This window comes from Primulina huaijiensis, unplaced genomic scaffold (assembly GCF_012295235.1).
Source record: "Primulina huaijiensis isolate GDHJ02 unplaced genomic scaffold, ASM1229523v2 scaffold40231, whole genome shotgun sequence".
Classification (NCBI taxonomy): domain Eukaryota; kingdom Viridiplantae; phylum Streptophyta; class Magnoliopsida; order Lamiales; family Gesneriaceae; genus Primulina; species Primulina huaijiensis.
Genome location: NW_027359501.1, coordinates 36,337 through 51,970, shown reverse-complemented (window position 1 = coordinate 51,970; position 15,634 = coordinate 36,337). Strand labels below are relative to the sequence as shown.

General features: G+C 35.0%; 3 protein-coding genes across 4 annotated transcripts; 2 read left to right on the top strand and 1 right to left on the bottom strand.

Moving 5' to 3' along the window:
* Positions 1 to 1,812: 1,812 nt before the first annotated feature.
* On the top strand, positions 1,813 to 4,794 carry LOC140969099 (uncharacterized). Of its 2 annotated transcripts, none has more exons than XM_073430321.1 (6): positions 1,813 to 2,423; positions 3,086 to 3,176; positions 3,272 to 3,456; positions 4,000 to 4,083; positions 4,158 to 4,196; positions 4,274 to 4,794. In XM_073430321.1, exons 1-4 carry the CDS (start codon positions 2,304 to 2,306, stop codon positions 4,075 to 4,077), a joined length of 474 nt encoding a protein of 157 aa, XP_073286422.1. In that variant the 5' UTR covers positions 1,813 to 2,303; the 3' UTR covers positions 4,078 to 4,083; positions 4,158 to 4,196; positions 4,274 to 4,794. The 2 variants fall into 2 exon arrangements, with proteins under 2 accessions (XP_073286422.1, XP_073286421.1); XM_073430320.1 differs by having other exon boundaries at positions 1,816 to 2,423; positions 4,000 to 4,060; positions 4,140 to 4,196.
* Positions 4,795 to 6,572: 1,778 nt separating this feature from the next.
* LOC140969061 (aldehyde oxidase GLOX) lies at positions 6,573 to 10,253 on the top strand. The gene is made up of 2 exons (XM_073430276.1): positions 6,573 to 7,887; positions 9,628 to 10,253. Exons 1-2 carry the CDS (start codon positions 6,813 to 6,815, stop codon positions 10,149 to 10,151), a joined length of 1,599 nt encoding a protein of 532 aa, XP_073286377.1. The 5' UTR covers positions 6,573 to 6,812; the 3' UTR covers positions 10,152 to 10,253.
* Positions 10,254 to 11,150: 897 nt separating this feature from the next.
* Positions 11,151 to 14,763, bottom strand: LOC140969096 (BEL1-like homeodomain protein 9). The gene is made up of 4 exons (XM_073430317.1): positions 13,568 to 14,763; positions 12,225 to 12,592; positions 12,029 to 12,089; positions 11,151 to 11,648 (listed from the first exon to the last, which is right to left on the bottom strand). Exons 1-4 carry the CDS (start codon positions 14,498 to 14,500, stop codon positions 11,151 to 11,153), a joined length of 1,860 nt encoding a protein of 619 aa, XP_073286418.1. The 5' UTR covers positions 14,501 to 14,763.
* Positions 14,764 to 15,634: the final 871 nt, after the last annotated feature.

The window sequence follows — 15,634 nt, the reverse complement described above, 5'->3', positions numbered from 1 at the left end:
TTTAATCACTTATCTAAAAACATATTGCAAATATTCTCTTATTCACATGACCTAAAATTAGAATAACTAATCTTTGAGACACACGCGTTATACATTTAACATAATATTCAAATATTATATACGATATATATGTAATAGATTTATGTTTTTAAAGTATTTCGAAACAAATGATGTTTAATATTTAAAAAAAAAGCCAAAACATTATATTTTGCCACAAATTATGGGACATTACATATTCAAAATAATAATTTCATCAATGAAAAATTGTGTTCATTTAATAAATTAACCAAACACATCATAATAAATGGTATTTTAGGTACATCCAAAATTATATCACAATCTCAATAAGTTGTTATAGGGTGTTGAACTATTATAATATAATAAAAATAATAATGATGATCATTATAAATTTTGTTTTAAAAGGAAGAAATATGTTATTATTAGTATCTTTAAAAGGACCTTGTTTAGTTTTACTAATTAATCATCCATGTTATTGATAAGATTGCAAGCAAGGCATAACGCATTCATTAAAATTCTTATGAAATAGTCTTACAAATCAATTTTATGAGACAAATATTTTATTTATATTATTCATGAAAACATATTTTTTTATTTTAAAAATATTATTTTTTATTATAAATACGAGTAGAATTGATTTAAATTACACTCTCTTATGTTAAAAAAACGTTAATATTTATTGATAAATCGATAATTTTATTTACCCCATCCAACATATTTATTTGCTCAGCGGACCCTCTCCAACTATCCACTGTGTCATTGTTTTTCCCATATCCCAGATGTGACAGGAGGCCGGACCTTTTACTAAGTCAAACAGTCCATTGTTTCAGGGATGGGTCCTTGAAAAGGTCCAACTTATATATTTTGAATTGATAATCTATTGAAATAATTTTTTGGCTCAATATTAAATAAAAAGATGAGTAATTTGAATATTTTGTTTTTATAATTGATCAAACTCGATCTTTTCTTCAAGTTCGGTTTGAACAATTTGAACAATATAAAAAGACTTTAGAGCATTTCTTGAGTTTGGAGAAGTTAACGATTTAGTTTTTAACTAGCTTGATTAAGTAATGTATAAAACTTCAACAATTTTTTAAGATGCTACAATGTTTGGAAAAAATGAATAATTTATTCTCAAATATTTATATTGTTTATAAGATTTTGTTAACTATCTTCGTAACAGTTGCTTAAGCATAAAGAAGCTTATCGAAGTTGAAGTTAATAAACAATTATCTTCGATAAATAATTTCATAAAATAGACTAAATTAGCTAGCTATGTTGTTGATTAATAAAGAAATGATACGAAAACTGGATTATACAAATTTGATATATATTTTTTCCTCCAAAAAGCTAGACGATTATTATTTATGTAATTATTTCAAATATTTATTGACTTGTTTTTTTATGTAATATATTGTTTCTTATGTATTTATGTATTATTTATTGTATTTATTATTTGCTAATTGAATTCTAGCCTTATTTATAATAACAAAAAAACTCATTTTTAAATTTTCGCTTCAGATGTTATGAAACACAGGTACGAACTCACAAATCTATTAAACTTGATCGAAACCAACAAGAATCACGCTATATCCTCGTCGGAATTCATTAAAAATGTTAATATGAATAATTTCCCCCAAAAATTATCCAGTAAAACAGGAAGATGGGTCCCATGTTGGGCCACGGCTTTTCCACTTGTCATCTTTCACTTAGATTTGAAGGAGCAAAGGAAGTGACTTTCCGAGGATAAAAACGCAGACTAACTTAACTGGATCTGCGAGCGGATAAACAAACTGAAAAGGAATCAATAATTTTAAAAAAGGGGGAGAATATGCATATCCCTAATTTTATGAACAATAAATAATAGGGAAAAAATAAACCTAGATCAGGCGAGAGTTCCGTTTTGGCAGGATTTCTCTTTTTCTTGCTTTTTTCCTTTCTCCTTTCTCCTTTTTGTATTTATTTATTTAATTTATTCTCTTTCCTATCTATTAAATATACTTTTTTGCGTGTAAATATGCATAAGAGAGAGATCATTCACGTGTTTTGCTCTGTTTCTTTCTCTTTTTTCTCATCTTTATGAATTTTATTTTTGGCCATTTTTCCGCTTTCTGTACAAAAGTTTCTGTTTTATGTGGGAGAGATTTTCGGCGGTTACGTTTCTTGGCGGTGGTTCTTGTCTATATATACCAGCCACCCTTTGAGCCAAATCTCTAATTTCATATATATTCAAGTTTTTAGGAATTAATTTAGTGATTTCGGAATAGGGTTATTTTAGAGAGAGAATGGAAGGACGCAAGCCATCGAGCTCTTCATTTACTTCTGATCTTTTTGGGGTTAATGATTCTTCTCCTGCTGCTTCATCTTCTGCGATTTTTGGCTCAATTCTCACCCCTACTGCTCAGGTATTGGAAATCATTTCTTGGGTTGATTTGTTCTTGATCAAATAATTGAATTTTGTCAATGCCTTTTTCTTTTTTGGCAGCAAGATTTTTTTTTACTGCATATGTAATTTTTTGATATTTTTGTTCTCTGTTTCTTGTTTCGAAATTTAGTTGGAGGGCTCCAGTATGCTGATTTATGCTTAGAAATAAGGCGATTTGAATATATTTGGGACTTACAGGATGTAAAATGACGATTGTCATCCGTCGAAAAGCATGTTAAGGTCGTGTTAGATGAATTATATATAACCTGTTGTTTTAAATGTGAGAAAGTAGATGGAATCGATGGGAAAATCTTACCTTTTTTTGGCTCTGTTGGTGCGGGAACACCGGCCACGAACGTCAGGCAGTGCTCCTCCCTCGAGTTTTTGCATGTGAGCGAATGGCGCAGCAGGACATTTAATCAGTCAGTGGGAGCGAAATTAGAAGATATAAGCATTTTCAATTGAAACTGTCTATAGTTGCATACTTGCACTAAATATTCCAAAAGCTCTTCTTTCAACAACTGAAACTGAACCTAAAGCTGGTAACGATGAATTTAGTGTGTCCGAATCCTGGTAACTTAACGATAAAATTTAACAGACATAGTTTTTTTTATCTATTTTAAATTCATATGTTGGTTTTAGGGCACTGGGAGTGAGTCCTTGAATGCATCTCAAGCAGAGAAGAAGCACGATTCTGGAAGTCAAGCTTTGATTGCCAAGAACGGAGTTTCGGGTATATTTCAGGAGGGGTTATTTATTTTAATTGTTTACTTATTCTTGAATTGTAGAGATTTATACCGTTTTTTGGGGGGGTTGGATTAATCTTAGGCTCTTTTCAAGAAAAAGATGTTTCAAGTGGTGAAGGACGAAGCCAGAACACGACAAACAAGGAGATGAATCCGTATCATCATGAGCAAAAAGCACATCCATTCCACTATAACTCATCAATTTACTACGGGGGTCAAGATGTCTATTCTCGACCCCCGACTGCTCCAAATCCTTGTTTCACTACTGTAAGTAGCCTTATAGTAAATGTGGGATCAAATCCACATGTTAACATAAAGATCAGATTACTTTAAGAATTTCTTTTTCTCCTAAGTCAACTTTTGTCTCCGTGAATACTTTTTTGAGGTTATTTCTTATGAGCTTGTGTGGTTTCTAACATTGTATCAGGGTCAAAGCTTTTACAGGCCCCATTTCATGAAATCTTATCGATTTTATCAAGTTGGTCTTGGTTACATAGTCTCCAGCGTATATGCCAAGTAGTATGTTAAAATAATAACAATACTTTTAGTCGAAAGCTCGTGAACTCGGGTTTTGAGAGAAGTAGTTATCGATAGAACTCTTCAACCTTTTTTAAAGTGATTGATACGAAGGGGAATTCACTAATTTGTATGTGTGGGAAGGCTATAATTCTTTTGTTTATCTTGGCTGATTCGACTAAAAGAGATACCTTTTTACCATTCACACACATTGTTACAGTAGTGTTGTGTATAGGGAAAGCTATTACAACGAAATTAACTATATGCTTTAATGTACTTTTGGTTTGTGATTAGTTTAATAAAGATGGAGGAGAAGATGAGTCAGGCAGTGCCTCAAGAGGGAACTGGTGGCAGGGTAGGCCAGTTTTTTAAATTCATGTACCATTTGCTGGCGAAATTTTCCATTATTGACCGCTTTTTTGTTTCTTTTGCAGGATCTCTTTATTACTGAGACCCCATCTTCATGGAAAGTGAATAATATACTCATCACGGTATTTATTCTTTTCAAATATATTATTGATACAAAATTTCAAGATTTGGTTATTAGTTTTGTTACAATGTTTTCCAGGACAATATGGTAAAAGGTAGTTGAAGCAACAGCATCACCCTTTTTTGTAATAGGGATGGTAGATGCATATATAGTGATAGGCTGCCTGTGGTTATAATGTTCGGGCATGGCAAATATATATATATATATAGCTAGCGACTGCGCCTTTCCTTTCTTCCTAAAATTCGTTGATAATAATGGGCTCGGTGCTTTCCAGCCGATTGGATGTTGAATATATGTTATATTTGGTAAATCTTTGTTCCTACAAGCTTTTGTTTCATGCTAATTATGTATTGTTGATTGCAAGAAGTGTTCCATGGAAAAGTGTACTGGTTTGAATATGGACCACTTCTGCTTCTTCAGTGTTTTTTTTTTATAAGTTTGTTCTGTAATGATCGGGATGTTTACAGTTAGCTGACCCCCGAATGTTGGTGGGGCGATGAAACTTGGCATATCTTGTGTGTCAAATAGTCGTGGAGGCCGTCATGGAGAGAGCCTATTATTTCATCTCAATGGACATTTCACGAGATAGTCGCAATGAACATCAGTGCTTGTTTTAAATAAAAAAATTAGTAAAAAATTGGAAAATATTTAATGAAAAAACTGGAAAAAAAAAATTTAGGCACAAAATATAATAACAAAAAACGTTCTGCAGCAGCCGTTGTGGCCAAGGACCACAAAAATTACTACTTCCTCCATCTTTTATCATCCAATGGCCTCTTGGACTTGGTAGAGTTAAATTCCCAAATCTGTTTTTCCGTACTTTTAGTGATGAACCTGAGCTTTAACAAAAATAAAGTAAAATCAGTGTAAGCCTTCTTATTCAAAATATAAGCATCAAAAGCCAGAATGGAAAATAGTGCAATTTCCAGAAAATGTTATGACCATTATGCATAAATTATTCTCGAAAATGTTTTCAAGATGTAGCCCAGTAAATGTACAAGGGATTACCATAGCTTAATGCAAATTTTCGATTGGCCAGTGTGTTTTAACTCTTAAAATCTTCTTGGGTATCCCATCATGTCCATTCCTTAGTGTAGGCCACATGAATATTCTTACTTGGGAGCAGCCTATGCAGTTATTCAAACAGGACTTTATTAATCTCCATAGCCAAGGCCCTAGCTAATTGGATAGCTTTTGATTAATTCCATCTGCTAACTCACATGAAAGAAGCCCAACAAGCCCAATGAATTTGTCAAACATTAAATTTTGGAAACTAGAGCGGTTTGATTGGCATGAAATTTGAAATCCATATTCATTCATAATCACAGCATAATAAGTAGGATTGATACAAAATTCTACTCCAAGAATTTTTCACCAAGTTCAAGACATTACTCTCCACATTGTGGGTTTGTTCGACTTTACCCAAATGGGTAGTGTCCCAAATAATGGTGGAGTCGATTCATGTCAGCTTCGTGTCATAATGAGTCCACGTGAATCAAAATTTGACACATGTCAGCTACTCAATAGTTTTGGAAAAATATCTATAGGAGTATTTTATTTTTTAACTCGGTTAACTATTTTTTAAGAAAATGACCTTTTCAAATACTCTATGTATCAAATACACTTGAGGATGTCATTTTTTTTAAAAAAGAATTGATCGAAATTATTTAACTAATTTTCTCATATCTATGTGGGTAGCGTTGAACAAACCCACTATGTGAAGCAAAAAGTGCATGAGATTCCCACATCTTTTCATGCAAAAACCAAGACGTTTAACCTTTTTGAGTTTTTTTACATTTTTTGGGCCCCCGATACGATTTGTCGATATCAGAAATTTTGAAGTCGCTGATGAATAACAGATGATACAAATTAGGAGGTCCCAAAAATGAATGGAAATCCCGTCCCATGGGATTATGACTTCTCAACTTGATCTTCCTCTTATTAATTATTCCAACTTATATCCCCCGTTATCTATTATCCTTATGTATTATTCCGCTGAAATTAATTTATCCTTGTGTGGGTTATATATATACACACACACACACACACACATATGCACACTTAAAATTATACTATTTTTGTTTTTTATATAGATTAATTGGAGAAGTAAAATTTACATGCAAACTTCATATTTTATCTTTATTTAATTTATTTTAATAAATAATTACACAATTTTAAAATTTTAATTAATAAAGATATATTATTAAACATAAAAACTCCTGTGAGATAATCTCACGGATCAATTTTATGACACGAATATTTTATTTGAGTCACTCATTAAATAATATAAATTTTTATGTCAAAATTATTATTTTTTTATTTTAAATATAAACAGAGTTGATCGTCTTACGAATAAAGATATGTGAGACCTTCTAATAAAAGACTTATACATTATTAAAATACTAAGAAAAAATAATACTAAAAACGAATACTGAATTATATATTTGGTAGAGTAACTTTTAGCTATTGATAAAACAAAGAGAGTCCAATAAAATTTTGAATTCCTCATCAATTATTCAGAGCAATAACGTGGTTCTTATCTTCAGACAACACTGTCTATCATCACCACCGACACAGCTCACTGTAACTCGGGTCTTCTTTCTTCTCGTTACAACCTATGACTTCCACGAAGCTTATTCTCCTTCTCCTAGTTTTCTTCACCGTCACACGCGCAGCTGATCTTCCAGGAGAGTGGGAACTCCTGGTTGCTGACGCCGGTATCTCCTCCATGCACACTGCCGTCACCCGGTTCAACACAGTCGTCCTCATCGACCGCACACACATTGGCCCATCACGGGCACCCCTACCCAAAAACATCTGCCGGGTCATCCCGGGTAACCCGCCCCGAAAAGACTGCACCGCACACTCTGTACTCTTATATTTAAAGACCCTTACGCTCCGCCCTCTGACGATTCTCACCGACACGTGGTGCTCCTCCGGCCAATTTTTACCAGACGGGAGCCTCCTCCAGACAGGCGGTGACTTGGACGGATTCAAGAAAATCAGAAAGTTTGTTCCCTGTGAATCGGGCACAATTTGTGATTGGGAAGAAATGCAGGATACTGAACTGTACCATGGAAGGTGGTATGCTACTAATCAAATTTTACCCGATGGGTCAGTAATTATCATCGGTGGAAGAACTGAGAACAGTGTGGAATATTTCCCACCTAGAAAAGAAATCGGTGCTGTTAACTTACCATTTCTGGATGAGGTTGAGGATAATCAAATGGATAATCTTTATCCCTACGTTCATTTACTCCCCACCGGAGAACTCTTCATTTTTGCAAACAATAAAGCTGTGTTGTTTGACCACACAACACACAGGGTGACGAAAAATTATCCAGTACTCGAGGGTGGTCCGAGAAATTATCCCTCGGCGGGATCTTCGGTAATGCTTCCGTTAACTGGTGATTATTCCTCGGCCACGGTTGTGGTATGCGGCGGAGCAGAATACGGTGCATATCTGCAGAGAATAACGGATAGTCCGGCACTTGGTAGTTGCGGGCGGATCGAGGCCACCGGGTCCGACCCAGAATGGGAAACGGAGAACATGCCGTTTGGTAGAATTATGGGGGATATGGTGACTTTGCCGACTGGTGATGTGATGATTATTAATGGAGCTGGAGCTGGGACCCAAGGGTTTGAGCTAGCTTCCGAACCATGTTTGTACCCGCTTCTTTACAGACCGGATCAACGGGCCAATTAAAAAAATAGGGGTGAGACAGAAAATATTTAAAAAACAAGGACTCTGATTTTTTTTTTTTAAGAAACAAGGAGTTGGCTCTTACTTATTACATTAACTGCAATTAAACTCTTTAACTTAATTAATTCTCCTCTTTTTTTCTTCTTGGTCGACACACATCTTTCCCCAATTAAAATTTACGAGTCACCTACCCTTTTTTCCCCAAATTGGGATCTGTCGACCAAAAATCAATTTAATCGACCAAAAATCTACTTTGAGAAAAAATAAGAGTACACCCAGAAGAATTGGTCGACCAAAATTAAGTTGGTCGACCAAGATTAATTTTCTTGGTCGACCAATTAATCTTGGTCGACCAACTTAATTTTGTTGGTCGACCAAGATGAATTCTTGGTCGACCAAACCAAGAAGAAATTCTTCTTGGTCAACTAATTTTAGTTGACCAAGAAGAATTCATAATTATGTCAGGTTTGTTTGTTTTTTTATTATTATTTCATCTTGGTCGACCAAACCAAGAAAAAATTCTTCTTGGTCAACTAATTTTGGTTGACCAAGAAGAATCCATAATTATGTCAGGTTTTTTTTATTATTATTATTATTAATTTTTGTCTATTCTAATTATCTTATTCTCTTAATTTTTGTTGAATTTTGTAGGATATACCTTTGGGTCGACCCAAAAGCAAAGCAACAAGATCGACCCAAAAACAAGGTCTACTTTGTGTCGACCCAGCTAAATATGTGATTCATATGTTAAAACATGTAATATTATATAACATACTTTTGAAATTGTGATTCATATGTTAAAACATGTAATATTATATAATATACTTGTGAAATTGTGATTCATATGTTAAAACATATAACATAATTGTGAAATTGTGATTCATATGTTAAAACAACATGTAACATAGTTGGTTGTGAAAATTGTGATTTATATATTAAAACATGTAGCATAGTAACATAATTGTGAAATTTGTGAAATTATGATTCGTATGTTAAAACATATAACATAATTGTGAAATTGTGACTCATATGTCATAACATGTAACATAATCATGTAATATTATAGAACATACTTGTGAAATTATGTGATTCATATGTTAAAAACATGCAACATTGATCAAAATTGTGTAATTATCCTTTAAAATTAAGTAATTATCGGTCATATTTGTCGACCAAATATTTTTGGTCGACCAAACATTTTTGGTCGGGCTTGGTCGACCAAGCTTGGGTAGACCAAATCTACTCATTTATTTTTGGTCGACCAAAGCAAGAGCTTGGTCGACCAAGCCTCCAAGCCCAAAGGCTTGGTCGACCAAAAGCTTGGTCTACCATGGTGTGCGACCAGCGATAAAGCTTGGTGGTAGACAATGGTAGACCACCATGGTAGAACAAGCTTTTGGTCTACCCATGGTCGACCAATTTGGTCCTTTGGTTGGTCGACCAATCTTCAACCCAAGCTCTTGGTCGACCTAGATCAAATCTTGGTCGACTCAAATAAAATGTTGTGTAGATCTACGACTTGTAGGTCGACTCTTTTTTCTTCAAGCGAGTCGAAGAAACAGAACAATAAATCGATCGACTGAATGAGATGGATGGATTTAATGTTAAAAATTTAAGTAAATGGTGTATTTACACTTAAATAAAAAGACATTTATGTAAATTGACTTGTGGATACTTTTTTTTAAATAAGTCACGGTCGAGTCCCATTTCCCTAAATTTCCCCCGGATGAACCGAGTGGGCTTCGGTTCATGACTTTGAACCCGTCATCAGTCCCGAGAATGTATCACTCGACGGCGAACTTGTTGCCAGACGGAAGGATTCTGATCGCCGGGAGCAATCCGCATCGTTTCTACAAGTTTGGTACGGAGTTCCCAACGGAACTGAGGATTGAAGCCTTTTCGCCAGAGTATTTGTCTCCGGATAAGGCGAATATCCGACCGGTTTTGGTTGAGGTACCGGAGAGAATTAAATACGGGGAGGTGTTCGAGGTGGTTGCGGCGGTGGCGCTGCCGGTGGTCGGGGTAATGGAGATTAATTTCGCCAGTGCACCTTTTGCAACCCACTCATTTTCCCAGGGGCAGAGGTTGGTGAAGCTATCGGTGGAAACTCCGATGGTGGAAGGTGGTGGAATGTACAGGATAAAGTGTATAGCTCTGCCGAATGGGAGGGTGGCGCCGCCGGGGTATTATATGGCGCTTGCTGTCAACCTAGGTGTACCAAGTGTGGCCAAGTGGATCCAATTACTCTCTTAATTTTGTAATAATTGTCCTTTAATTTAATAGGGTCTAAATTAAGTGTTAATAATTAGTTCCCTACAATAAATTTGATTAAAATGAGAGCATATATTATATACATATATTTTACCTCCAAAACTCTTAATTTAGCTAATTCAATTCCTATATAATTTTTTTTATACACTGTATTATAATAATCTTTTAAGCCCGTTTATATATTATGCTTATGATGATTACAATTTGATTAAGTGAATACAAAAGAGAGATTGCTCGAGACTCGAGAATTACTCCTTTTACAACTTTTGTTGAATGGTTGATGCCAAATATAATTATTGGAATAAAGAAACGAATAACGAAATAAACTACTCATGGGTGGAAATTAGTCAAAATTTGAAAATTATTATATAATGAGTAGATTACTTTGGGTTATTATAAATTTATAAAAATCAATAAATTGATGATCACGTAACTATTAAAATTAAAAATAACAAAAGTAACGAATCCTTTAGCATTTACCAACAGTCAACTTATTCGCACGTCCAAATTTAACAATAATACAACATTATAATTTAATTCATTTTTCATACCACCATGCTACATTTCTGGTGTGGTACCATATTGTCTGTCCAAGAAAAGCATCTCAGCACATGTCGAAAGACATAAAACATCATCAGTGATCGGTTGGAACGTATGATAGCAGTTGTAGTCGCTGTAAGAAATAAAGATGATGTCATGTTCGAATATAAAATCGTCAAAACGTTAATGAAACCATTGGCTTGCTTCAATACTTCGATAAAGGATCTACCAAGACAATAATCCTGCTGATTAATTAGAGTCTAATAGACAATGGTCCTTTTAATACGCACAAGTAGAAGAGAGACGTTGTGGAAGTAGCTTTCAGGTGCTAATCAGCTATGAATTCAAGCCATGAAAAGTTCAGAAAGGAGTATATTAAAGAAATTTCAAATGCAAAATTAGGGTGAACTGCATTAAGAATACCTTCTGTGGCAGGGGGATTCAATGATCAGATTCTTGAAAATCATGCAAAAGCTGCCCTCCAATTTGTCGACTATGTGCTGCGAATCCACCAACTACATATTCCTCACCATGAGCATCCAGGCCAAAGCGTCGAGCCGTGGTAATCGGGTACGAATCCGATAATCCCATACCATTCTGATGAAGGCCGAGAGTTAGAGAAACACCGCCACTACCACCAATATTGTTCGTACCGACGCCCAAGTGAGGATTATGTGACAGCTTGTTGAAAGGCAAATTAATTGGCCCCTCGACTCCAGTAGGAGCAGCTTCAGTGAAGTCATTTCGAGTGCGTTTCAATGAGAAATCCCCATTTCTTTGTATTGAGGAGGATGTGTTATCACACTCAATCGAACAACTTGTTGGCAAATGGTCATCCTGTTGTGAAGCCTTTTGGCCCTGACGAGTTTCGAGCATGTGTATCTCCTCCACCATCGGCTTCCAAAGCCTTACTCTTGCGTTGATAAACCAGTTCGAGACCTGAGAAACAGTAATATATATGTAGTTCGCATCATAAGGACACCTCAGACATCGGGAAAGGGAAAGAGAGAAAATATGCAAGTTTTTTCACGCAATAGGGGAACGAGAGGGGATTGACTTGGGAAATTGCTTTCTTCCCCCTGAAAGTTTCATAAAGATTTATAAATTGTTAGATATCACATAAATATCCATAAAGATATATAGTTATGTTTTCCCCTATATTTTTTCAGGTTCGAGTTTCAGCCCCACTCTTATCTTCTAGTTGTAACAATGCTTTCATACACATCGTTACTCGAGATAAATTGCTGGAAAGTGCTAGAACTATCTACAGTATATATCAATAGAAAGTGTATAGCAAGGGATAATTAAAGAACACGTACCTGATTCCTCGAGAGACCAGTCTGTTTTGCCAACAATAATTTGTCCGTGTCAGTTGGATAACTACAGAAGTAACAAAAACCAATCATTGTATAAGAGAGACACTCTATGTATGCACAAGAAAATCGTCACATGAGAACATGATAAACCGTAAAATCGATGTGGTTGTGTGAATTTTTAAGCAAGACCGATTCTTACGGGTGTAGAAAGTGCTCGAACAGCCACGCCCGAAGGACAGTGACAGCTCGCTCAGGAAGCCCGCGTTGTGGACGCCAAACTGGTTGATCCACGAATCCGGGACTGTGAAATGGCCTTTGGCAATACGTCCCTCTTCCCATATTTTCAAATCTTTGAGTTTCATCCCTATCATAATTCATTCTGCCTTGTGATTTATTCGCGAAATGCAACTGTTCCATTATGGCATTTTTCAAACTTTTGAAATGTTTGGCCATAGCCTTTATAGCCAAACTTGCAAATGGAGCAGCACTGCTTAATCCTGCAACAGATTCAAATGAAGCGAAAACCGCCTGCATTTGCTGGTAATATTGCTTGTACCTTTTATAAACCTAATGAATTTACCAGAAAAAAATTATTAAAGTATGTTAATCATAAGATACACCATGTTCTATGAGGATATCTATCAGTACTTTAGAAAAAAAGAACTTTTTAATGTTAAGTAATGCGGTACTACAAATATGGTAAACACACAGAATCATATTCTCCACTTCTAAAAATTTAAAAGATAAGGCACTATAACACCAAAGCTGAGTATAATTATCGTGTCTTCATTCTTCAGCTTATACTTCACATGTTTTAATAATGATTTAAATTATTAAATTGGCTTAAACGCTTTTAATTTAATTATTCGATCAATAACTTTACGCCAGATGCAAGCCAATCCTGCTAACATTATCAACAATAAGTGCTCATCTCAAATTTTTTAAATATATATATAGATTCATCTGGTATTAAATTACATTATATCATATAAATATATTCACATAAACGTTAATTTTTCCCCTACACAAAAATCACGGGCCAATGCTCTTGGATTTTCAGAACATCGCTGTCCTAATCTTTGCTAACATTATTAGATTCCCTCATTCATAATTTTCCCAAACTATACATTATTTCCCTACACATTTCCTATCATGTAGGAATCTGTGCTGCATATATTTCAGTTTACTACAGCCCTAGACAATAATTTCTGCAACAAATAGTCAAAGCCAAATGCTTATTCCAGCCACTAATTCATACTTGTACATAATGGTGTTTAGGCCCTCGAAAAAGCCTATCTAATCTGTACACAATGGTGTTTAGGCCCTCGAAAAAGCCTATCTAGTCTGAGTTATATTTAGACACGGAGTCTAAGATAAACCTGAAAAAACCAGAAGTTCTGACAGAAGATGAAATTTAAGATGAAAATAATGTTAAAAAAATGATTAAATCAGAAGATTAAGCTTTAAACTAATATATGTATATGTAAAAAAAGGATAAACTTGTATATAAATATATACGAAGAATATTGTCAAGATGCATACCTCATCAAGCATAGAAAGTAATCTTGATTTCTTCCTAGTTTGTTCACTCCCATCACTGCAATTCAGTGAAGAATCGTCATCAACTCCATTTCCGCTAAGGCTTTCCAATGGCGGTTCCAACAAAGATGAATCAACTGCAATTTTACCCTCGAAAATCCCCCTACCCACATCACAAAGTTCCTCCAGTAATTGATGCGCGGGCTTCAAGAATCTTGATCCTTTCAACACCGAAGCATAACCAGTAAAGGGCCCTAAAGGCACTGAACTTCTGGACAACTGGGTTGAAGAAGAACCGCCATTTCCAGCAACATAATAGCCTCCACTCACCTTGCTGTTACCGAACATTGTAGAGTCAAATCTCTGCAGATTCAGCTCCAGTGGGAGATTATTATTATGGTTCGAAGATAACGACAAAGACAAGCTTTGACCACTTGCTGCTGCTGCGCAGTTACTATTGGGCTCACGGGTATACACAACTACTTCATTTCCATGAAAAGACTGATCAAGAACTGGTCTATAATTGATGTGTGGGTAGATAAAAGGGCCACCATTGATATCTTGAATAGTGCTAGGGTTTATCTGCACAGACAGCTGCGGATCCGCAAGTATGTGATTCGTGGAAGGTGAAGAAGTCGAAGTAGCCGTTGCTGCCCCACTGATCATATTCATTCCACCCACGTAACCCATCAGATTCATACCCACTTCTTTAGGTCCGGCGCTGGTACCGTTCGTCTCAAGATGGAACCCTTGACGGTGGTGCAGGTTAGCAGCACAGCTGATCAAATCCGCTGAGATGAGCGATGGATTGTAGAGAGGGACGACCAGAGGCGCGCACGCTAAAAGATGGCTATCTACGCACCCTTGTGGGTTTACCCTCAGCTTATCTCTTCTGCTTTGCTGTGGGACATGATAAGGCTCAAATCCTTCAGCCATGAGTTGGAGTACTCTTAAGTACTGTTTCTAGCTAGGAATCTTTCTGAAATAATAATATGGAGTGTTGAAAAGAAAAAAGAAAAGAGATTATTGTAGGAAAAAGATGGAGTTCAAAGAGATGAAAAAGGAAGAGCAACAGTGAAAGAGACGGGTAGAAGCAAAGGCTGTGCGTGTTTGTGTGTGTATCTTTAGCTTTATTTATTTACTTATTTTTTCTCAAACTGATCAAAATCAAAATAAATATATATTATGTGGGAGAGAGTAATCAGTAATCTCCCTTTCTCTCACTTGATCAATCTATCTATGTCTCTGGTTTATTAGCAGACAAAATCCACACAGTTCCGACGTTGAATAGTGAAAGTACTGTATCTTTGTATCCGAGACTCAGCGTGTGAGAGTGGTGGGGGGAGAGTGGTGGGTGTGTATTAATGTCTGCATTTCACTCACTCATGTTAAAATTAAATTAATGCTCTTCTATTTATTTTTTTTATAAAAAAATACTATGATTTAATTCTTTAAAAATGACTAATTCTTAATGTTGATCATGGTATAAAAAAATACACATGTATTATTTCTATCTATTTACTGACTAAAATTAACATTTAATATAGTTTACACGATTTTAGAATGCTCTAACATTAATTTTTTATAAAATCAGAACGAATATAAAATAATTTTTATAGTTTGTTTGATTTTAACAATTTGGAAAAGAAAGGTACTTTAGCAAAAAGAATTGTTAACCTCTGGCAATAAGTTTTCTATAAATGATTATACACTTGCATAGTATTTTTTTTCCTTCATATCAAATCACACTTAAGTCTAATAGATTGGGTATGGGGTACTTAATATATATATTTATTTATTTCTATGATAAATATTATATTTCAAATGTGCCGATTTTGGCACGTAATAATATTATTTCCTGTTCGACCAGGGTAGAATGTTGACATTTTTTAAGCTATCATATTGAAAACTATAGTGCAACATTTATTTCAATCTTGAACTTATAATTTTGAGGAAAAAAAAAATATGTTTTTGTGATTACGAAATTCATTTCCAATTACAGTAGTCTCGAATTATCGAACACAGAAAATTTAATGATACGATCTCCCAAATCAATTTTATCAGACATAT